Raw genomic sequence first — 23,278 nt, forward strand, 5'->3', positions numbered from 1 at the left:
TGGATAACAATCCCACTAGGGAATGACAGTTTTAAAAAGACAGGTTCAGCTGTTCTGACAAAACATAGGAATTCCAGGTTAAAAAAGTACTAAGAGATAAGGGTTGACAGTATATAATGTCAGTTTTATCATAAATTAAAAGTTTATAAAATAAAAAGGATAAACAGCTATAAATATAAGCAGCTATTGCACTTATTGACATACATGTACCAAAAGAGCATCCAAATATATTAAGCAATTATTAACACAATGAAAGAATGATATTGACAGTAATACAAATAGCAGGAAGCTAAGAGAGTAACTAAACGGAGAAAAAATAAAGAAAGAATAGCCTTAAATGATGAACTAGAACAGATGGGCTTAATAGACATTTATATAGAGCATTTCACCCCCAAACAGCTGAATTTACTTTTTTCAAGGAAAGGCCATATGCTGGTACAAAACAAGTATCAATCAATTTATGAAGACTGAAATTCTACAAAGCACTTGTCCTGATCTCAAGGCCAAAACATCTAAAAAAACAGAAAAACTTCAAATATATAGAGAATAAGCAATATGTTTCTCAACAATCATAGAGTTAATCAGGAAACTGAAGCCAAAATTTAAAAGATACCGGAGGAAAGTGAAAATACAAGTAATCAAACCTATAGGAACAGCAAAAGTGATACAAGGTAAGCTAATAATACAGACCATTATAAAGAATAAAAAAAACATAAGTATACACTTTAACCTGATAGCCAAGTCACTGTAAAAAGCACAATAAAGCCAAACATTAGTAGAAGTAAAGAAGCAGCAAAAATAAGGGTGAAAATTAATGAAGCAGGAACTGAAAACCAAGGGCTGGACAGCATGTAAAGTAAAAGGAACTCTCATGCACTATGGTGGGAATATAAATTGATTCAACCATTTTGGAAAACTTAGCGGTAGGGCGTTTGCCTTGCACGCAGCCAACATGGCCGACCCGAGTTTGATTCCTCCGCCCCTCTCAGAGAGCCCGGCAAGCTACCGAGAGTATCTCGCCCACACGGCAGAGCCTGGCAAGCCCCTCGTGACGTATTCGATATGCCAAACACAGTAACAACAAAGTCTCCAATGGAGACGTTACTGGGCCCGCTCGAGCAAATCGATGAACAACGGGAGGACAGTGTTCACAGTGTTCATGGAACCTTCTCAAGAAAAGATAGGGTCTGGAGTGGTAGTTCAGTGGGTAGAGTGTTTGCCTTGCATGTGGCTGTCCAGGTTTTGATTCCCGGCACCCTATATGGTCTCTGAACCCATCAGAATGATCCCTGGGCACAGAGTCAAGAGTAAGATCTGATCACTGCTGAAATGTGACCTCTTTGCCGCCCCCCCCTCAAAAAAAAGATGCTAAATATAGAACTGCCCTACGATCCAGCAATTCCATTTCTGGGTATCTATTCAAAGAAAGTGAAAACAGACATCTCCTGATCCTTTGCTCGCTCCCCCCACTCTATCAGGTGAGATTAATATCCCAGCTGACATCTTCAAGGCTTTTTTAGAACCGGAGGTAGACTCCTCTGCCTTCCGGCCAGTTTCCTGCATACCCCCTGTCTGGCCTCCGCCATATCAACAGGCCCAGTTCCACCTCTACAGAACTGCACATGAAGCTGGGCATCAGCTTCCCCGATGGCAAAGACTCACAGAAGCCCACCATGTTCAACGGGTGAAAACAGTAACACGGAAGTCTCAACTAGCTCAGTAAATCCTCAGAGAATGACTTCAGTGACACCTTGGTGAAGACGCTTAATGAGCTCTCAGAAAAGACTGCAGTCAGCCATCAGCAGAGTGCAACAAAGTATAAGAGCCAATATGACAAAATTACAATTTTAGAAATGAAGACTGTGGTATAAAAACCTCAATAAAAGGTCTGAGCTGAAGAAGTAGTTAAGAAAAAGATCAAGAAGTTCCAAGATAAGATGGAGGAAACTTATAGAAAATAACAGAAGATGGAGAGAAGTCTGAAGATGAATGAACAGCACACCAGACGAGTATGGGATGAATCCATGAAAATCATCAGAGCCCCTGAAGAACAGAGAGGTGCAATTGATGAAGATCCAAAACTTAAAGCAACCACAGATAAGAATTTCCCCAAGTTGAGGAATATAGGCAAACCAGATCCAAGATGCCCAAAGGCTCCCAGCAAAAACAGACTCAAACAGAAAAATAGCAAGACACTTTGTAGTCAGAAAGAAAAGAGCGAAAGACAGAGATGAATATTGAAAGCACAGATATTTTTTAAAAAAAAAGGAAATTACATTCAGAGGGCTTCTTTAAGATTCACAGTAGATATAGCAAATGAGACTCAAGGAATCAGAAAAGAATGGAGGAATGTAGTATAAAAATTGAATGACACGAATGCTTCACCAAGAATACGCTATCCAGTTGAAACCATTCAGATTTGAAGGAAGGATACCGAGCTTCAGAGACAGATAACAGTTTATGGAATTCATAGCCAAGAAACTAGTTTTGCAAGAAACGTTCAAGAAGCTTCTCTGAAGACAAGACAAACTTCTCAGCACTTGGTATGGAGTATGGTATTCATTCATGGAGTTTACCGTTGCCCTCTACTAGATTAAGAAAGTTTATTTATGCCTAGCTTGATGAGTAATTTTATACATTTTCAATAATGAATTGGATTTCATTTATATTGGGTGTTCTATGTCTGATCAGGTGTTTACTTTTTATGTCCATTGATATTTTTACTACAATCTTTTGCTTACTAATACAAATGATTAAGCAGCATGAGTATTATATTTTTCTAACATAAAACCAATATTCCCTTCCTGAGGATAAAACACACTTATATACTCACACTTATACACTTTCATAGGCCTATTTAGATTTCCTCTTACATTTTTCTTAATTCTTCTCAATCTTACTAAATTTTACATTTGTAGGACTTAGCTATCTCATGTAAATTTTAAAATGTATTATCATAAGAATTATTCATAATATTAAATTAAAAATTTATATACCTACACAAACATGCAGTTTTGAGAAATATTTTATCAGCTGATTTATTTTATCACTGATTTACAATGGTGTGGAATTTTAGTAGTTCAGTTCTATTCATCTGTATGTGTGTACAACACGTCACCACCTCATACACACATACATTTAAATTTTTTTAAAAATTAATTTAAAAACTCCCATACATGGGATAAAAAAAGACATAATAAGGGAATGACACATGGCTAAAGACATTGGAACTGAAGATTTTGTCTACAGAACTGAGCTTATAAGGGAAGGGAATGGGAGGGTCCCAGGGACCCTGATGGAGGAAGGAGACTCTGGTGATAGATGTGGTTGGAGTGATGTAGACATGAAAAGAATAATAACAGTATTGTAAATCCTCAAGAAAATGATATGTATTTTTGGGGTGGGTTGGGGTAGGAGGACTCTTGGCAGTGCTTAGGGTTTATTCCTGACTCTGAGTTCAGGGATCACTCCTGGAGGACTGAGGGACCATATGGGTACTGTAGATTGAACTCAGTTGCAAGGCAAGTTTATCTAGTCTATTTCTCCAGCCCCCAAATGTTTTCTTTATAAAAGAAATAATGTGAAAAGGTTAACACTACAAGTTCGATCCACACTGATGTTCATTGCAGCATTATTTATAATAGCTCAAATATGAGAGCAACCAAAGTTTCTGTTGGCGGATGACTGGATAAAGCTGCAGCACATTTATACAATGAAATACTACTCAGCTCTCTAAAAAATGTAAGCTGAAATGTTGTCCTTTGCAGCAAAATAAAGGGCGTTCAAGGAATATTGTGAGAAGTGAAGTAGGTGAAGAGGATAAAAGGCAAGTTCTGGATGACCTCGCCCAACGGTATGATGTAAGGCAGAAAACAAGAAATAAAATAATAAATCATAAACCTTAACAACAGAGCTAAGGTTACCTGGGGGAGGAGGGAGACGAAAGTAAAGGTATAAAGAAGGTGTCAGGTTTTACTTGTGAAAAAAGAAAACAAAACCAGCAGGAAGAAATTCTAAGAAAAAAAAAAACAACAGCAACATTAAAAATCAATCCCTCCCAGGGGCCAACAGAGAGTAAAGCAGGTGAGGTGTTCGCTTTGCATGTGGCTGACTCAGATTGGATGCCCGGCACCCCACAGGGTCTCCTGAGTTCTGTCAGGAGTACACAGTCAGGAGTAAACCCTGAGCACAGCTAGCCCAAACAACCAACCAACAAATAATCGCCCCCTGCCCCCATTTTATATAAGAGAAAACTGAAGTCGTGGCCCCCAGCTGGTCAGCACTGGGTAGATGGTGGGGACGGGGGTGGAGGGGCTGGGTGCTTGGGCTCACTTCTCCTGGGCACTTCCCAGCCAGCTCAGAGATGGGGGATGGCGCAGGGCTCAATCTCTGGCAACTGATTGATGAGAGTAGGAAATTGTCAAGTGAGGCTGCAGAGGCACCCACCTCCGAGAAGTGCTCTCGGGACCAGACCCTCAGCAAGGGAAGTGCCCGGTGGAAATGCTGATCCAGGCCCAGGACCACCATGGAGAGGAGGTTTGGGCTGGTTCCTTCACCAGCCTGAGATTCCACAGTCTCCAGCTTCGCTCCACTACGGCTGCCCCCATGGGCCCCGTGTTCCCCCTCAGCACTCCCTCACCACTGGACTCTCTCCTGCCACCACCTCTCAGCCTGTGTCTTGTCCAGTGCCTTGTTCTGGTGCTTCCACTTTCTACCCAGATCCCTCGACTAGAAAGTGGCCGCTGATGGAATTTGTGTTCCTCTGCACAAGCCCTGTCCACAGGGAACACAATCTCCATCTTCCTCAGGGGGTCCGCAAAGCACCAGTTCCTGGCCCGGGAAGCTCAGAGTGTGCTCCCCGCCGTCTCTCTCGGAGCACCCACTCTTTCCACCCCGTGCTGAGTGCTCACAGCCTGTGGCCTGGCCACCAGCACAGGTGGATGGAATGTTCTGGGCCTCCTCAAGGACATGAGGTGTCACAGGCCCCTGAGGGTGTGGGATTCCTGGAAGACAAGACTCCTGCCCTCCTGCTCCCTAAGACAGAGCTGAGAAGCCTTTGCCGGGGCCTCCCTAGGGGCCCCCGCGTGGAACCTCACCGGGATCTTGAAGGCATCCACAGAGACCTGGTTCTCCATGGAGTCGAGCGAGGGCCGGCGGGCGCCGGACGAGGAGTAGCTGACAGGGAAGGCCTGGGTGGGCCGGCGGAAGGTCATCTCGGCCGAGGCGATGGGCGGCTTGGGGGCGTTCTTGTGGAAGCGATGGATGCAGAAGATGGCCAGCAGCACCGACGCGATCAGGGAGCAGAGCACGGCCGCCACGACCACCATGCGGCAAAGCTCGTCACACAGCAGCTCTGTGGGCAGGGGTGGCCGTGAGGGGAGGGACATTCCTCCACCTGGTGCGGTGGCCCACAGGGCAGCCCGGTGTGAAGGTGCGAGGATCAGTCCCACCCCAACAGTGCCCCACACTGCAGGCCTGGAGACCCTCAGCACCTTCTCGTGATGCCACACGAGGCACCGCAAGGTCAAGTAGCCACCTGAGGTCCCACGGCAGAGGCTGTGCACCTGTGGCACCAGCCAGAGAAATGTCCCGGTTAAGGAGAGGAAGGTCTCCCTGCTTCAAATGTCTTTCGTACCTTTTTTATGGAAAAAGGGGACAGAAGTGCTACAGGGAGTGTGGCCCCTGGAGGCCCCCAGCATCACACCCTCAGGGTCTTGCACTGAACTTTTTGGCCAAGAATTGTAGGAGGGACTGTACTCCATCCCTTCTACCCCCAATCCCATTCCCTGAGGACTCTGGTTTCTTTTTTTTGGCTTTTTGGGTCACACCAATGCACAGGGGTTACTCCTAGCTGTGCACTCAGGAATTACTGCTAGCGGTGCTCAGGGGACCATGAGATGCTGGGAATTGAATCGGGTAGGCCGCATGCAAGGCAAACTCCCTACCCGCTCTGCTATCGTTCCAGCCCCTTCCTGAGGACTCTGGAGCAGTGCCCCAGATCTAGGGCTGTGTGGGAAGAACTCAGCTCTCTGGAGTATCCGCTCAAACTTGGGAAGGAAAGCTCCCAGGCGCCACCCCCAACTGCCCCAAGAAGAGGACTGGGGGGCTCTGGCTGGGATGGAAGGATCTAGCCAGATGGCCAGTGCTGTGGGATCACCACAGTCCCTCATGGGAGCAGTGTGTGTGTGTGTGTGTGTGTGTGTGTGTGTGTGTGTGTGTGTGCAGGAGTTGCTGGCTGGAAGATCTCAAATTCCAACCCAGAAGGAACCCCATCCCTGCTTGCTCAGATGGGGAAACTGAGGACCACAGGGAAGGAGGACGTGGGTGTCCCGGGTTTGCCAAGCTGTCCTGCCACTGCCTCCCTTGCTGGCTGGGGGTGGGGGCTGGGGAGTGGCCCCGGCAGACAGCGCCGGCCTCCACTCACCCTGGCTGTCCTCCGGCTCGCAGAAGCACTTCTTGTCGTCTGGGAAGCAGTTGCAGATGCCAAAGCCGGCTTTGATGCCACGACGCTCCCCTGGCTCATGCCCACCAACGATGTTGCCGCCCCCTGGAGACAAAAGCAGAAGCAGCCACTGGAACAGTCTGCTGAGCCTCGGGGTCTCCTGCCAGTCTGGCCCTCCCCACGCATGACAGAGTGTGAATGCCCTGAGTTCTCGAGTCCTGGGGCCATGACCACCCCTGCTTCAGGCCAGCTCCCTGGCCACGGGCCGAAGAGGGTAAGGGGAGAGCAGGGACTGGTGGGGGAGGGGTGGGCAGAAGAACCCAACTTCCAGGGTGGAGAAATAGTACAGCGGGTAGGGCCTTGCTTTGCATGTAGCTGACCTCGGTTTGGTCACCTGAGCCCACCAGAAGTGATTTCTGAGCAGAGTCAGGAGTAACCCTTGAATATAATTCGGGGTGCCTTCCCCCCCAAAAAAACTTCAGCTTTCCAGGATGTTTGGGGTGGTTCACACAAGATTACTCTAAAGAGATGCATCAGAGGCAGCAAAAGTGGGCGTGTATCAAACTGCACCCATCCGAGGTGGCCAGAGAGACCCTGTGGATGTTAGGCCACCAGGTGGCACAGTCGGGGTGTGTGTGTGTGTGTGTGTGTGTGCAGAGTTCTTCACTGCCATGAAATGTTCAAATGCTCTCAGCGCATAAACCCAGGCACGCAGCCACTCGGGGGCGTGGGGGAGGCTCACCCACTCCCACACTGGGCCTGTGCCAGCTCATGAGGACGGCGCAGGCGCCCCCTAGCTGCTTACGGAGGCAGTCCTGGGGGCAGATGTTGAGGTCTCTGTTCTCCACGGCATCGCAGCGGCCATCGGGACACGTCTTGATGCTGGGGGAGCAGGTAGAGAAGTTCCGGGTGATCCCTACGACACAGAGGGCGGTCACTTCCAGGTGGAGATGACTGGAGCCAGGAGTGGGGGCACCCCGGGGCTCCTGAGGCCACAGTGCCCCTTCCAGGACTCATGCAGTGTCCGGAAAGATAGTACAGTGGGTAGGGCATGCAACCAGCCCTGGTTCCACCCCCAGCAACATATATGGGCCCCTGAGCAGTGCCAGGGGTCATCCCTGAGCACAGAGCCAGGAATAGATCCTGAGCACAGGTGGGTACGACCCAAACCTCCCATTCTGCTCCCCCCAAAAAAAACAATTTGTTAAAAACCCCAAAGAGATTCAAGCAACGACAAAGAGCCTCCAGCCGAGCAAGCAGGGCTATTCTGGGGAGCATGCGGGTCCAGGGAAGTCCCGAGGGGAGGAAGGGGACTGGGTCATCCCAGAACCATCAACGAAGGGGCTAGAGGGGCCAGGACCCTTTGCCTGCCGCCCTAGGGAGTGTTTTTCTTGGGGCTATGTGAGGGGCTGGTGCTGGCCATGTGGGCTCAGGACACTGACCAAGGACTCCCCGGAACGGCCTGTCTCCAGCACATCCTAGCTTTGATGGACCCTCCCCAGCCTGGTCCTGCCGTAGGAGGTCAGTGGCCTCTGTACCTGCAGCTGCACTCCTGTGCCCCGTTTCCAGGCTTCACACTGGAGGACAGGGTCACCCCCACAGCGGCCTGTCCAGGGGCCTACCTCTGCCGTCTCCCTGCCTCCACTCGCACCGGCCACTCGGAGCACCCAGCCCGCCGCACTCCTCACACTCCAGCCGCCGCTTGCTCACTGCACACGACCTGGGGCAGTCCAGCTCCTCAGGCACATCTGGAGGCGGCAGGAGAGAGGTCAGGGGGCGGGCATCCTCGGTACTGGTAAGGGAATGGGCCCCCTGGGAATGGGGAGGGGGCAAGAGAGTCATAACACGGGGGCAGCTACTGGACTGGGACAAGTGTGAAGAGAGATGTCATGGCCAGGCTGGGTCAAGGACACACAGTGACACCCGAATGTCAAACAAGGGGCACATGGGTGTGCTCCTTCCGGAAGCTGCTCACATTCTGAAGAACCTCTCAGCGATTCTGCACGGGGGCACAGTCGTGCCCCTAGAATTCTTCCCCATGGACTGAATCACAAGGTCACCGTGTCCTGTATTCCTGTGGGCAGTGCTAAGGCAGGGCCCACGGTAGGGGGCTCGGGGAGCTGGACAGCTACTGGTCCAGTCAGCCTGCATTGTCCACCCAGCCTGGCTGAGCCCCATGTAAATCACTCTCATCACGGAGAAGGAGTCTGGGGTCCTGGGGTGGGGTATGGGTGAGAGGGAACAGGACCAGGCCTTTCCAGGGCTTTGCTCTGCCACCACCCCATCCGGGGAGCCGTCACTCACACGTCCCCTCCACGGTGGCCGTGAGCGTGGCCTGGGTCTGCCTGCGGGTGGCGCGGTCGGCGGCCACCACCGTGTACTGTAGCTGGGCACACTCGGGTCGCCGCAGAGCCTCAGTGTCGTTCACGAACAGGAGCCCTGAGGAGTCCTCGGCGGAGGTGAGCACGCCCAGGGCACTGCAGTTGGCGCTGGCCGCCTGGAGCTTGTACAGCACGTGGATGCCGCTGAACTCCCCGCAGTTTTCCACACATACTTTTCCAACCTGGGTGTGGGCACAGGGTGGGGGCTTGGCTGGAGGGTTGCCCACTGGGCACCACAGGTCCCACGCCACCACCCACCGGGCTCTGGGCTTTCACTCCCCGCGGTCCCTGCACGGGACCCTTCACTGTCTGTGCTGTGGGAATCACATGTCTGTACCTTCCCTGTCCAGCCCATCAACCTCCCACCCTAGCACGCGCTGCTCCTGGAGAGCACAAGAACCCCGTGTCTGGGCTGGGGGACTCCTCTGGAAAGAGGCGGACTCGCCCAGTTCATCCCCACTCACTGGACCATTCTGCACAAATTCTGACCCTCACTCTTGACCCCTGGATGCTTTCGGCCAGGCCAGTTGCCATCCTTAGTACAAGGGTTGGGGAGGTCACCCGGGTCCAGCGCATCACCAGCCATACCATGTCTGCAGCAGGGTCCTTGGTCCTATAGGGCTTTGGGGGCATTCCTGGGACACTGACCGGAACCCCTTGGAAACAGGGTGCTAGATATCTGCAGGCACGGAGAACTGGCCTTGGGAAGCTGGACTGACTCTCTTTTATCCCTTGGCTACTCAAGCTAAGAATGAGGGTTGCTGGGCCAGAGGAACAGTCAGGGGGATAAAACATTTGCCGTGTATGTAACAGACCCCAGTATGACCCCTGGACCCCATACGGCTTCCCACCCCAGCACTGCCAGAGTGATCCTTGAGCACAGAGCCAGGAGTAAGTCCTCCTAAGCAGTGCCCGGTGTGGCCCCCAAAGCCAAAAATGACAAAACCACAAAAACACAGTATGAGTTTTACAGCTCCTGCTGGAGCACTAGCTAGTCAAGATGGGTTCAAAGGTGTGGGGAAGCATGGGGTGGGGCCCTATCCACCTCCACACAGGTCCTTGGAGGCTCTGCTGGGGACAGGGAAGGACCAGGCTAAGCCCTCGTCTCACCCTGCAACCAAACCAGCCTTCTAGGTCTCTGGTTGCATCCTGTACAAGGCGATTCCCATCCTCTCCGGGGGGAGCTTCCATGGGGCCATGGTCACTCTCCTCTGATGACAAGAATGGAAACTGGGCAGAATAAGTCAAAGCTGGGCTGTGGGACTCTGGGCACCGGAGGTCTCGTGAGTCCTCTAGAAAACAGGTGACCTGACTTCAGCCACCCAGCTTAGCTTAACTCCCCTGGGAAGTCCCTCAGGGCCCCCAGTCTACTTTTTTCTTTTTAGGTCACACCCGGCAATGTTCAGGGGTTACTCCAGGCTCCTGCACTCAGGAATTACTCCTGTCGGTGCTTGGGGGACCATATGGGATGCTGGGAATCAAACCCAGGTGGGCCACGTGCAAGGCAAACGCTCTACCCGCGGTTCTATCGCTCCAGCCCCAGGGCCCCCAGTCTTGTTCTCCAAACTGTCCCTGACTTCCACATCCATGAAAGGCTGGGAGTTAGGGGTGCTGCTAGGTCAGGCAGCTTGGATATGTTCAAAGGAGAGTCCCATATCCATTGGAGTAGGAGGAAGTAACGTGGCAAAGCTGGGGTACAGTGGGCAGGGCCCTTGCCTTGAGTGCAGCTGACCCAGGTTCGATGCTATATTGTCCCCTCAATCCTCCAGGAGACTGATTCCTGAGTGTAGAGTCATGAGTAACCCCTGGGCACAGCCGGTGTGGCCTCCACAATGAGAAAAACAAATAAAAAAGGACAATGCCAATGCCACAGGAATCAGAGAAGATAGCTCTCTGTAAATTCTGGAGAACATGTATTTGCAGCTGCTCCACTTGGGAAAAATCACGTGCTCAATAAAAGCACCATGACCGCAAGTAAACTTTCCCGAGTGCTCCCAAGTGCCCCAGAGCAACATTCTGATGGCTGGGGAGATAGCCTTCAAAGGGCCGGAGCACAGGCTTCACTCGCTGGAGTCCGGTATTCCAGCTCTGCCCCTGCCCAGTCCCTGAGCACTGTCAGCAGCGACCCCCAAGAGCTAGGAGTAGCCCCTGAACACCAGCAGGGTGTGGTAAAAAAACAAAAAAGAGAAACTTTCTAAACAGTGGGCTTCAAGAACTGTCCGCAGACCACAGCTGTCCTGTGATTCAGTGCTGCCCCGTGGTTGTGCAAGGTTAAAGATCGTTGTTCTGGAGAAAGCACAACAACTGCTAAACACTGGCAAGAGGTAAGGGGTCACACCCCTTTCTCCACATCTTTGATACCGCATACTATTTTCATTTTTCTCACTTCCTGTCTTATTTTCCAAAGACAAACACAAGAAACATTCTCGAGGGACTTGCAGAAGTGCTTCCTAGTTTCCTGCAGAGGGCGCAGTTAATACAACTCTCAAATTCCCATCCGCAGACTTCGTTTCAGAGCAAAAGGAGTCAACTCGAAACCAGAATTTCTGCAAACATTTCTTTTGTTTTATTTTGCCTTGTTTGGGGCCATACCCGGTGTTACTCATGGATCACTCCTGAGTGACTTTATATGGTGCCGGGGATGAAGCCAGGGTTGGTCATTTGTAAGGAAACTGCTATTAACTCCTGTACTAATCTCCAGTCCCTGCAAACCATTTTTTTGACCGAATAATCCTCCAGAAATTCCTTTCCAAGTCGTTGTATGTAGATTTACCGGAAGCTGCTCTTTAAAACGTGTACAGAACATGCTTTTAAAGATACCAAGATGGTAGGCTCAAAACACAGCCCACTGAACTCTCCTGGGGCTCCCCTGGGGCCCACAGACTTACCTGCAATCCCCGAGGGGCTGGCAGGGAGCTCACCTGGGCAAAGCGGCTGGCCCTCCTGCTGACAGTGAAGGCGTAGGGGCTGGGAAGGCGCAGGCTGATGGGCAGCACGGACACGTTGAAGTGGAGCAGGAGGATGCCCTCCCCTGGGCCCTGGAAGTCCGAGTCATTGACCAGCACAGTGAGCTGTAGGGTGTGGCTCTCCGAGATGGGGACACTGCGGTTGAGAACCAGCCCTGTGGGAGGGACGCCCCTGTGACTGCAGGTCCAGGAACCCCAAGTGGCCATCTACCCAGTACCTTGCCAGCAGATGCAGACCCTGAACACACACACACACACACACACACACACACACACACACACACACACACGCACACACGCATGCACATGCACACACAAGTACGCACACACACAAGTACCACGCATGCACACACACAAGTACACACACGCACACACACCCTACACGTGTGCATGCAGACCAGCACGTCCCACACAGGACAGCTCACACCCCAGAGCCCACGCAGAGCTAGACCTGCTTTGGCCTAAATGGAGCCGGAAGTCTGGAGGACTCTCAGCTGCAGGCAACCTGGGTGTGTGAGGGGCGAGGGGGGAAGCAGTGCATGTTGGGAGAGCATGAGGGGTGGGGTTTGTGAGGTGGAGCATGTGGGGGCTGGGGCATGGGGGTGAGCATGCCTATGGGGGGTCTGAAGGACTTATGCTGCCGTGTGGGGTGGGCACATGTATGTACGTGCGCTGAGCGTGTGGGTGTCTGTGGGTGCCCGTGTGAGGGGAGACTATACCATACCAAGGCTACTCCATATGGTTCCCTTAGGGAACGCTCCACAGCAGCAAGTCCCAGAGGACCTGACTCCCCCAAACCCCACCCCCCGGGACCTGACACACCTGCCTGCACCTGCTATAAGCTGCGGTAAGGATTCTGGTTTTGGGGACAGAGGCTGCCAAAGTCAAGGTCACCCACACATACAGTGACAGGCGAGGGTGCCGCCCTCCCACAGGGAGGGATCTTCCAAAGTTTTGGGGTCAGGACCAGTGAGACAGGGTCAGGCTAGCAGAAAGCGGTTCTAAGGACAGCAGGGATTCCGGGATCTTCCACCGGTAAGGACCAAAACAAGGGTTGAGCGTGAGTGGGGTATTTGGAAGGCGAGTCGGAGAACAGACCAGGGGAGCCAGCAGGAGGCTGGGAGGTAGAGGCTTTCTCCCTTCCCGCAGGGGGCCCGCGGGTGCCTGGCAGAGTGTAAGCAAGAGCAGAGCAGAAGGAGCACCTCTGCTGCCCACGCCCATCCCTGGCCGCAGAGCAGAGTGGCCACTGCACACAGACTCTGACAGGCAGAGGGGACCGGGGAACGGGCTGGGTCTGGGCACCTGGAGGGTGGGACAGCAGGTGCCTGTCAAGAATCCTGAAGTGGGGAGTGTGGGGTTATGTGAGAGCTGAGGAAAGCCACCAAGGACCCCCAGAGGGCCATGAGGGTCCCCAGAGGCAAGGAAGGGCTGGCAGGGGACACAGGCCTGGGGCTCAGCAGACCAGGCCAGGCATCCCTATAAGCATGGTCCTACCCAGCCCGAGTGGGCTGAGGTTCTCTTGGACACAGAGAGGCCACACCTGGTCCCTCCAAATGCATTTTTTGGGGGGACCACATTTGGTAGTGCTCAGGGCTTATTCCTGGCTCTGAGGTTACAGATTACTTCTGGCAGGGACAGGATGCTAGGGATTAGAAGCGGGTTGGCTGTGTGCAAGGCAAGTGCCCTGCCCGCTGTACTGTGTCTCGGCCCCGCTTACTCTATTTTCACAGGGAGCCAGGGGCCTGCTCCTAGGGATTTCCAGCCAAGTGGCCCAGACTGGCTGCACTCAGGCCTGAAGATGAGAGCCTGCAGGCCCGCTGTGGTGATGCTCAGGGCTCCCCCGGTGGCGCTGGGGCCCCTCTTACTGTAATCGTGCAGGGTCTCCCGCACCGAGCTGCCGTTGACCTGCACTGAGGTCTCGTTGGGCAGGTGCTCCACGCGGAAGGTCTGTAGGACCCAGGGGTCGCTGGACAGCAGCGTGGCCGTGTAGCGCCTCAGCAGCTCCCCAGATGCCGGCACCACATCAGCATCGGAAACGCGGAGTGTAGTCAGCACGGTGCCCTGCAGAGAGCACGGGTCCTGGTCAGGGCCAGTGAGCGGGACACCCCTGTGCTTCCGGCAGCTGAGACCAGAGGCACACACCCCGCCAGGGGGAAGGGCCAGGGGTGCCTCATCACTGGTTCTTGACACAGCCTGACTTCAGGAGACTGCGCAGATCAACCGCCCCTTGCCAGTCTGGTCCGGTCCCCTCCCTGGGCCACTGCACTCACTTCTGCAAGGTGCGTGATATGCCTGCACACCTGCAAGGATGGATGAGGGCAGACATCCTGGGTGCTGCTGGGCATCCTCCTCAGGGGTCCAAAGAGCAGTGAGAATACCCCCCTACCCACAAATCGAGGAACATGGGCCCCACCGTGTGGAGAGGGCTCTGTGTCACAGTGACAGATGGCAGAGCCTAGGTCCATGCCCAGGGCAACCCTAGAATGTTATTCTTTGTATTTTTTTTCTCTTTGGGTCACACCCAGCAATGCACAGGGGTTACTCCTGGCTCTGCACTCAGGGATTACTCCTGGCAGTGCTCAGGGGACCATATGGGATGCTGGGAATCAAACCAGGGTCAGCTGGTGCAAAGCAAACACCCTACTCGCTGTGCTATCACTCCAGCCCCTAGAATGTTATTCTTCAAGCATCTTCCATACTCCCAGCTGCAAGAGGTCGTGATGAGTCCTTGGTGTAGAAACCTATGCTTTCCTGGTTACCTAGACTCCCTGTGGTCACCTGCAAGCGACCAACCAGTCTCCCGGAACTGTTTCCCGACCCCCGCTCTGCACCGCGCGATAGCACAGTGGTAGGGTGTTCCGGCCCAGGTGTTCTGGCCCTCCTGAGCCGGGTTCTCTCCGAGAGCCCGGCAAGCTATCCGAGTCGTATTCAGTATGCCAAACACAGTAACAAGTCTCACGATGGAGACGTTACTGGGCCTGCTTCAGCAAATCGATGAACAACAGGAGGACAGTGCTACAGTGCTCTGCACCGCCCCCCCCCTTTTCCCTTCGCCCCCGCCCCCTCCCCCCCCCCCCCCCCCGCACCCGGGCTTTGCTGCGGGTCCCCTGCAGGATCCTGAGAAGCCCAGTAGGTGGCAGTCACGCTCCACCCGCGGGGACCAGCGAGGGGCGGGTCCGCCCGCTGGACTTGGGCTCCTCGCAGACGAGCGTCCCAGAGCGGCGGCGGCTCTCCCGGCAGCGGCACCCGGCCTCTCCCCTGCCTCCCTCCGGGCAGCACCTGCACCTCACCTCCTTCCGCTTGAACTCCACCACGGCACTGGCGGTGTCCACGCCCCCGAGGAAGGCCGGCGCCGAGTCGTCCTCGTCGTACACGACCACGGGGCAGGGCACCATTAACTTCTTCTCCAGCGAGCCCAGGCGCACGGTGCACTCGGCCACCAGCTGGTACTTCTCCTGCTGCTCGCGGTCCAGCGCCCAGCGCGTGCTCACCTCCAGACTGTCGGGCGCGCAGCGGAAGGGTCTGCTGTCTGCGCACCAAGCACACGGAGATGCCCGCGTGACCCGGGGGCAGGCGGTGGGAACCGGGAGAGGGGGCTTGGCTGGGGTCCTGTGCTGGGGAGGGGGTGCTTGGCTTCCCAAGGCGCACAGAGTTGATGTATGCTAATGTTTCCGTGGCCTGCTCAGACCCTCTGCCACCACGTGGGAAAGCTGTGTGCACCCCTTTACACCCCCTGCCAGCGCTCTGCAGTGGACTAATGAGGAGAGGGGAGGAGGATATGGCGGCAGCAGCTCTGCCAGGCTACAGACCCAGGGATCTAGCTCCCTGCGTTTACTTGTTTTTGGGAAAAACATGTTTCTACTTGTTTCTTTAAAGAAGTGGTAGGTGCTCATTTTAGGAAATGTGAGAAATAAGGTCACAGCCCCATCATTTGTAAACAAGTGCGGTGGACATCCTGTGTGCAATGTGATGTGAACATGCAAGTACTGAGAAATACTGTCTGGTCCAATCTCTGCTCTAGGCCTCCTGGCTGTGTGGCCCCAGGCTGGGTGATCTATTTCCCTGTACCTCAGTTTCCTCACCAGAGGGTGAAGGCTAAAGGGCTGATCCTTATCTTTCATCAAGTCTGTCCTGGAATTTGTCTATCAGAAATAAAGCAGAAAGGCGGAAGCGCTGAAGGCCTGAAGGTCAAAACTAGTCACACCCCACAGCCAAGCACAGAGTGGGTACTGGGGAGTGGGTGTGGGGTGTGTGCATGTGTGTCCAGGGCCCGTGCGAGCTCCAGTGGGGCAGTCCCCCAGCTCCAGAATCCATCACCCACTATATGTGAATTAGGTGTGAAAAATACCCCTGCATTTCCCTTTGTTTATGGTTATAAAATACCATGCTCAACAAAATTCAATTCTTGAGAGACCGAGAAGAGGGCAGCAGTATCAACCTTATGCTTTGCTGCCAATCTCGTACAAACACATCCATCTGGCCCCAGGGCAGATGGAAGAACAGGGGGGCGTGATGACTTCTCTCCCTCTACCAACATCTCCTTCACCTTCATTATCGTGTGTATGATGTAGCACTCACAACAAACCCCTATGAATCCTGGTTCCACTTCCCGTGTCCCTTATGAGACTGAGTCACTCCATGTTCAGTGGCTTCGTGGCACCTCTGTGACTGCTCAGCTGCCTGCTCTCATCCCAAGAGTCAGCCCCTTCCCCATTCCACCCAGGCAGGGGACTGTCCTGTGGCAGGCAGGGTCATCTGGTGGCACCATCAGCTGTCCTTGCAGCTGCTCAGGCAGAATCTGGAACCACCCTCAGTTCTCTCTGAGCCTTCATATTCCACACCAAGTCCTCAGGAACCCCCGCACAATCTTCCTTTGATACCTGCCCAGCGGTGCTTGTTTATCTTTTCAGGCTGGTTAAGCGACTTCTGCCCCCATCCTGGCCTTTATTCCCCCCCTGCAGGCTCCTGTCTCCCTGCCCAGGCAGGGTTTGGGCCTGCTTTGCTCAGGCTCGCATCCTTAGTCCTTGGACCAGAGCCTGGCTGAGTATTTCTGGAATATTCAACCAACAGCTGGTGGGGGTGTGGAAGAGTATAAATGAGTCGGTGCCTGGCACCCAGCAGGAACTGAGAATGGTCCTCACCTTCCAGGAGCTGGTAAGTCACACTGATGTTCGGGCACAGGGAGTGCACGGGCAGCTGGCGAAACTGATAGAAGGTTCCCGGGGGCCTGTTCTCCCGGATGCGGAAGGAGAGATCTGACGGGGGGAAGCAGAGATCCTTGACTTCAAAGCCATCGCACGTGGGGAAGGAGGTGTTCATGAAGCAGAAGTACACTCGGGCGCACCCCGGCCACTGGCATTCGCTTTCCCGCTGGGATGTGGGTGACAGGTAGACGTGAAGGTAGACAGTGAGTTGGGGGAAGCCTCCATCTGCAGAGAGAAGACACAGTCTATGCCGGGTGGGACCCTGCTGCGCCAGAGAGGCAGAAGGGTACGGAACTCGAGGACGCCTCTGGGGTTTGCAAAGTCCATGCCTCATGGGGCTCTCTGTCCGGGGTGCCACTTTTCCCTGATTGTCCTGTGTCCTTCAGAGTCTCCTGCCTTGCTCCCCATCACTCAGGCCTCAGTTCAGGGGGTGCCCTGAGGAGCACACCCCACCGACAGACTGCCTAGAGGAGCAGATTTCTAGCAAATTCCATTATGGAAATACAACAGAGCCCCCCCCCCCCCGCCTCCCCCCATGAGATCTGGGCTTCCTTTGGGGTGGGGCTCCCGCCCCTCCCGCATCCTCGAGTGCTATACAGTCACTAATTCTCCAACTTCCTGTCAGGGCCTGTGGTTTCCCTTAGGTCAGCACAGTAGACCCTGGCCAGGTCCACTTTGGTCTACACCCTAGGGAGCGGCTTCTTCAGAATCCCCACTAGAGGCACAAGATGGACAGGCAAGGGGGATGCGGGGGGGGGGGGGCAGGACCCAAGGCAGACACCCATGGGGGAGGGGCTTCCTGGCCTGGTGACCTGGGTCACTTGGACGGCAAGTGTGATCACCAGGACCTCGGGGTCAGAGCAACCTGCTCCCCTCTGCCTGCTACCACTTTCTCCCTGCACTGGGGGTCTGGTATGAATGGGGGTCTTGTGAGCTCCCCATAGCTCTGGAGGTGCTGGGGGGCTTCTAAGGGTGTGGTTGCTGCTTCAAGGCACAGGCAGACTCTGGGGCCCTTCCCCCCAATCTCCCTCTCTCCTCCCCGAGTAGCTGCTGAGGACTTCCTTTAACCCCCGCCCCCTCTCGCTCTTCCCTGGCCCCTCCAGGCACTAGGGGCAGTTTCCTTCCCTGGCAAATGCCAAACCATTTGCTAAACCCAAATCCTGGGGGTTCGCCAGCTCCTCTTCAAACCCCTCTTTCATAGTCCTAAATCCTGGTTACCCTAACTGAAAAAGACATCTGGGCCTGGAGGGAGACCCCACCCCCCGGTCCTTCACCGGGCTCTCCCACATCCCTGGAGCCTCAGGAGCCCTTGGGGGATCGCTGGCAGTCCCAGACTCGCCCTCACTGGCTGACACAGAGGCAGCAGCCGGCACCACGGGGCTCCCGGTCAGACCCAGCCGCGGGCGGGGCTGCTGTGACAGGGGCTAGGGACGCGAAGACGGGTGGGCGCTCCTCACTGCGGATGCTGAGCTTCTCCCAGGTGCTGTGGTCCAGGCTCTGGTTCAGGTAGATGAGGCCCGTGTCCTCCTGGATGCGGATCCAGAGGTTCTCGTGCAGCCGCGTGCGGTAGGCACCGTAGAGGTGCTGGCCCAGCCGGAAGCTGGGCACCTCCTCGGGGAGGTCACGCAGGGCATGCACGTAGAGCAGGGGCATGCCCGCCTTCTGGTCCACGTACAGCTTCTCCCAGTAAGTGTCCCTGGAGAAGTAGAGTCCCAGAGCGGCTGTGGGAGGTGGGGAGGGAAGCGAGTGAGGAAGGGCTTCGCCACGGAGGTGGAGGCTGTTTCTACAAGCCCAGAGTCCCTCCTTTAAGATGAAACTTAGTAATGTGCCTGCAGGGGGTGGGGTGGGGAGGGAAGATGGAAACACTGGTGGAGGGAACTTGACACTGAGAGAGGGGCTGGTGCTGAAATATTATTATTGTTGTATTTTTTTTTTTTCGCTTTTTGGGTCACACCTTGGCGATACACAGGGGTTACTCCTGGCTCTGCACCCAGGAATTACTCCTGGCAGTGCTCAGGGGACCACATGGGATGCTGGGAATCAAACCCGGGTCTGCCATGTACAAAGCAAATGCCCTGCCCGCTGTGCTTTCGTTTCAGCCCCTGGTGTTGAAATATTATATGCCTAAAACGCAATTATCAATAACCTTGTAAATCACAGTTCTTTAATTAAAAAAAAAATAGAAAAAAATGAGGAGGAAGAAGAGGCAAAATTCTCGATCACCTGTGTCTGAGCCATGAAACTAGAGCTGGGGGAGGGGGGCTCACATCTGCTTCGGGACAAACCCTTGAGTATTCAAGCTTTGGGACAGAAACTCCCAACAGAGGGTGCAGGCCACAGCCAAGAAAGTAACAAACCTTTATGGAAGCCGAACATGGGACTGGTGAGCCACGTGCTTCTCCCGTTTGTCCAAAATAAGTGAGAGCAAATCCCCAGGTGACTGACCCCAGCCACCTCCTCTGCCGAGAAGTGGATGGCCACGCCCTCAGCAGGAGGACGGGGCAGCAGGGCTCACTGGTCACCGCACCAGGGAGTCAGAGAGACGAGCTTAGATCCACACAACGTGGCACAGCTCCTGTGGACCACGTGACAGAGGGACCAGCAGAAAAGGACACGTGTCTCCTCTCCGGGCTTCTTTTCTTTGCTGGAGAAGGAGAGTTGCTTCTCCCATGAGGTGTTGATGAGGCTCTGGGGACCCTCCCAGCAATTCTGAGCCCTCAAGGTGAGCAGTTCAATGGAGGGTCTGAGGATTTGGTGCTGCTCAGGCATGGTGGGTGGGGATAATGCTGACAATGCTAATGTGGGGTCACGTTGTGAGGCATAGTTGGGGGCAGGAGCCCCTGAGACTTGATCTGAACATGACGAATGGTAGGCGGCCCCTCCCCAGAAGCTCCCCCTTTAGCTTCCCGGCAACGGTCCATCTCCCCTCCAGTAAATATGAGCTCAGTAAAACAATGCCAAGGGAGGTTGCACAAACGGGACCCCAGCCAAAAGGAACCAACATCCTGTCTTACCCTTTTCTTTGTGCAAGTACATTCTGGAAATCCCCCTAAGATGTTTGTTTCTTGCCCTTTTAGTATATAAGGTTGACCCTGCTTGAATGAATGAGCTGTCTCTCTGAAGCACTACCGGAGTGCATGTCTTTCTTGCGCCTCCGTGTACTGACCCTTCCTCAAAAGGGCTGCTTGCCTCCTCAGCGACTGTGCACAACAAGCAGAGCAAAGACAGCTGCCACGGCTGGCCTCTCAGTCAGCCGGTGTCTCCTGCATGTCAAGACTGACACTTAGAGCCACAGCTGGCCATGCGAAGGGGTCCATATTGGTGCCGGGGACTAAGCCAGGGCTGGCTACCTGCAAGGCAAATGCCTTAACCCCTGCATGATTTCTCTCAGGCCCCACGATTCTGGGTGTTGGATGAAGAACCCCAGACTGGCTATGCGTTGAGGGGAGGGAGTGAGAGTCTTGTCATCCGACAGGTACGGGTATCCTGGGCACATCCACCGGCTCATGGTGTCTAGCACCAAGATTTTATGATTATAAACTATGTAATGGGATGGAGCGACAGCACAGTGGGTAGGGCGTTTGCCTTGCATGCAGCCTACCCGGGTTCGATTTCTCCATCCCTCTTGGAGAGTCTGGCAAGCTACCGAGAGTATCCCGCCCGCACGGCAGAGCCTGGCAAGCTCCCTGTGGTGTAGTCGATACGCCAAAAACAGTAACAACAAGTCTCACAATGGAGACGTTACTGGTGCCCGCTTGAGCAAATCGATGAACAACGGGAGGACAGTGCTACAGTGCTAAACTGTGCAATATTTGTCACAGGGGCCCAAGGGCCATCATGCCCTGCAGAGCTTTCCCAGTGCCCTCCCTTGGGCCCCAGACCCCGGGCTCTGGAGAGGGGGTGACCCAGAGGCAGGAACAGCCCTGCTGCTCTGTCCCAGGGTGTGGATCATGGGCCACAGGCAAATTTCCTCTTCCACAGCATTCTCTGGGGGCTCAGAGTCAGAAGGGCCAGTGGGAGCCAGGCGGGGCAGGGTCAGAAAGATGCCCCTAGACAGGAGAGGGCTTCTCTGCAGAAGAGCCGGTGCTGCTGCAGCCCCCACCCCTCTCAATAGAGGGTGCAGGGTGAGCTGAGACAGACTGGGGGTTGTGGGAGACTTCCCTCTCCATCACAGCACCAGAACAACCCATGCCACGCCCCCCATTCACACGTGAGCCCTCCACCCTCTCCCTCACCCCATGAGTCACCAGAAGGTCCGTCCAACTTTCGAACACTGGCCCTGAGGCAGGAAGCGAGAGCCGTTAGCACGAGGGCACAGAGTCAGCCAGAGAAAGGGAATTTATCCAAAAAAGAAGTCTTCCCAGAGGCACCCCTCAGCCGAGTCCCACTGCCACCAGGCCTAGACCTCACCCCCCGGCAGGGTTCGGGTCCCCACGTGCCAGGCAAGAAGCTGCACCCAGCCTGCAGTGGGGAGGCCAGCATCATCGGAGTACGGTCACCGCCCAGGCCTGCCGTCACAGGGAAAGGATGTGGGTTCAGTGGCCCCCAAAGTAGGTGGCCCAGGACAGCAGGGCTTATGGTATTGCATCGGGGAGTGAGGGCTAAGCAAGGGTGCCCCCAATCTCCTCCTCACCCAATAGGAGGGATCTGAGATGCTGTCCAGGGTGCAAGCATCATGCAGAGCCTCCCCGAGTACCCAGGTCCCAACTCCCCCGCAAGTGCCCCAGTCCTACATGGAGAGGTGGGGGGTCTGCATTACGCCCCCCACTGCAGCCCTCCAAGTATCAGCCAAGGGCCATGGGACATGAAGCAGCCCAGCTTCTGCCACCTGCTCTCTGGGGACCCATCCCAGGACCTGGCTGGCAACAGCAGGCCAGACTGGATGCCTCTGCATGGAACGGTCTGGGAAGGGGGTTGGGGCTGGAAAGGAGGCGGGGGGGGGGGGGCAGGAACTGGCCAGAGAGGCATTTTCCTTGGAGTGTGTCCATCTCCACAGGCTCTGTCCAGGCACCTGGGACTTCCCTGCGCAGTCCCAGGCACCCTGCCACAGGGTGGGGAGGAGGGTCCTGCCTGCTCAGCCGTCCAGCCCCGGGATCACAGAGGCCTCGTCTGTGGCTGCCAAAAGAGATTTGTAGCCCCGGCACTGACGGTGAGCAGAAACGGTCTCAAATGCACTTAAAATGCCTCCCAGGTGGTCCCACAGCTCAGCCGCGCTGCCTTAATGCACCTCCTCGTCACAGACACCTCCCAGGGGAGAAACATAGGGTGCAAAGGGGGGACAGGGGAGCTGGCTGTGGGGGCAGGGCCGACCTAGACAGTCATAGAAGGCCCCACACTTGGTTTAATGTGATGCAACTGATGCTTCATCCCAGGTCAAAGGAGCTACACTGGGGTGGGCAGGAGCCTGCGTGGCCCCTGGGGTCCAGACTCGGGCAAGGCTGTGCAGTCTCCACTGACCACTGGCCGCACCTGGGTCCCATTTCTCCCGAGCTGAAAGAAGGGGGTCTGTGGGGTGCTGCTGGGGACAGCACCAGGGCAGGCAGGCATCTCACTGGCCATTTGCAGGTCCCCGCTGGGGCCAGGGGATGAAGCGCCTCACCACGGTCGAATGCAGGCAGCTCCGCATCTCACATGTCAGCAAAGGCTAGCAATGGGCAGGCAGGAAAGGGAGGCCAGGGCATGGGCCAACAGCCCCCACAGAGCCTCCTGCCTGCCAGGACGGGCTACTCTACCAGTGGGCTCAGACTGTCCCTCACTCTAGGGGCAGATCAGTCCAGGCCTGGTAATGCCCCCAGCATCCACCTGTGACTGACACAGCGTGAGAGTAGAGAATAGGCCCCCCCCCCACCCCGCCACTGCCCCCTCTCCACCCTACCACCCCCCATCTCGCCTCTATAACGCTGGGGCAGACTTGGCCAATGACACCCCCAGCGTCGCAGCTCCTTAGGGATTCCCTTGCTGCACTCAGAGGAGCAGGACTTGGCCAGCCAAGGCAGAGCAGGTCCTGTGTGGCTTATGGTCCATTTGCAAAGGTCCACGTTATGATTCCCATTCGGGTGGACACAGACGCATCCCAGCCTGTGAGTGCATGCACATGTGTCTGTGCACGCACATGACTGTGTGTACACGTGCATGAGTGCATACGTGTACACGGGCATGTGTGTATGTGCGTGCATGTGTGCGTGTGCAGGAGTCAGAGAGTTGCACCAATCAAGACGTCACTGTCCCATCGCCCAGGCAGGAACAAAATGAGCCAAGCAGGCAGGTGAGGGACAGTGCCCTCCT

The 23,278-nt window shown here is 54.9% G+C and overlaps 1 protein-coding gene across 1 annotated transcript in view; it reads right to left on the minus strand.

Annotated features, from left to right (window-relative positions):
* Positions 1 to 23,278, minus strand: part of RET (ret proto-oncogene) — a 53,546-nt gene that overhangs the window by 14,534 nt on the left and 15,734 nt on the right. The window contains exons 2-11 of the mRNA XM_056120614.1: positions 18,451 to 18,714; positions 16,931 to 17,218; positions 15,080 to 15,318; positions 13,655 to 13,850; positions 11,745 to 11,944; positions 8,747 to 9,005; positions 8,065 to 8,190; positions 7,248 to 7,358; positions 6,425 to 6,547; positions 5,097 to 5,353 (exon numbers count right to left, since the gene is read on the minus strand). Coding sequence (XP_055976589.1) covers positions 5,097 to 5,353; positions 6,425 to 6,547; positions 7,248 to 7,358; positions 8,065 to 8,190; positions 8,747 to 9,005; positions 11,745 to 11,944; positions 13,655 to 13,850; positions 15,080 to 15,318; positions 16,931 to 17,218; positions 18,451 to 18,714 — 2,063 coding nt within the window. The remainder of the gene's footprint in view (positions 1 to 5,096; positions 5,354 to 6,424; positions 6,548 to 7,247; positions 7,359 to 8,064; positions 8,191 to 8,746; positions 9,006 to 11,744; positions 11,945 to 13,654; positions 13,851 to 15,079; positions 15,319 to 16,930; positions 17,219 to 18,450; positions 18,715 to 23,278) is intronic.

The sequence above is a fragment of the Sorex fumeus genome, unplaced genomic scaffold (assembly GCF_029834395.1).
Source record: "Sorex fumeus unplaced genomic scaffold, SorFum_2.1 ptg000043l, whole genome shotgun sequence".
NCBI lineage: Eukaryota > Metazoa > Chordata > Mammalia > Eulipotyphla > Soricidae > Sorex > Sorex fumeus.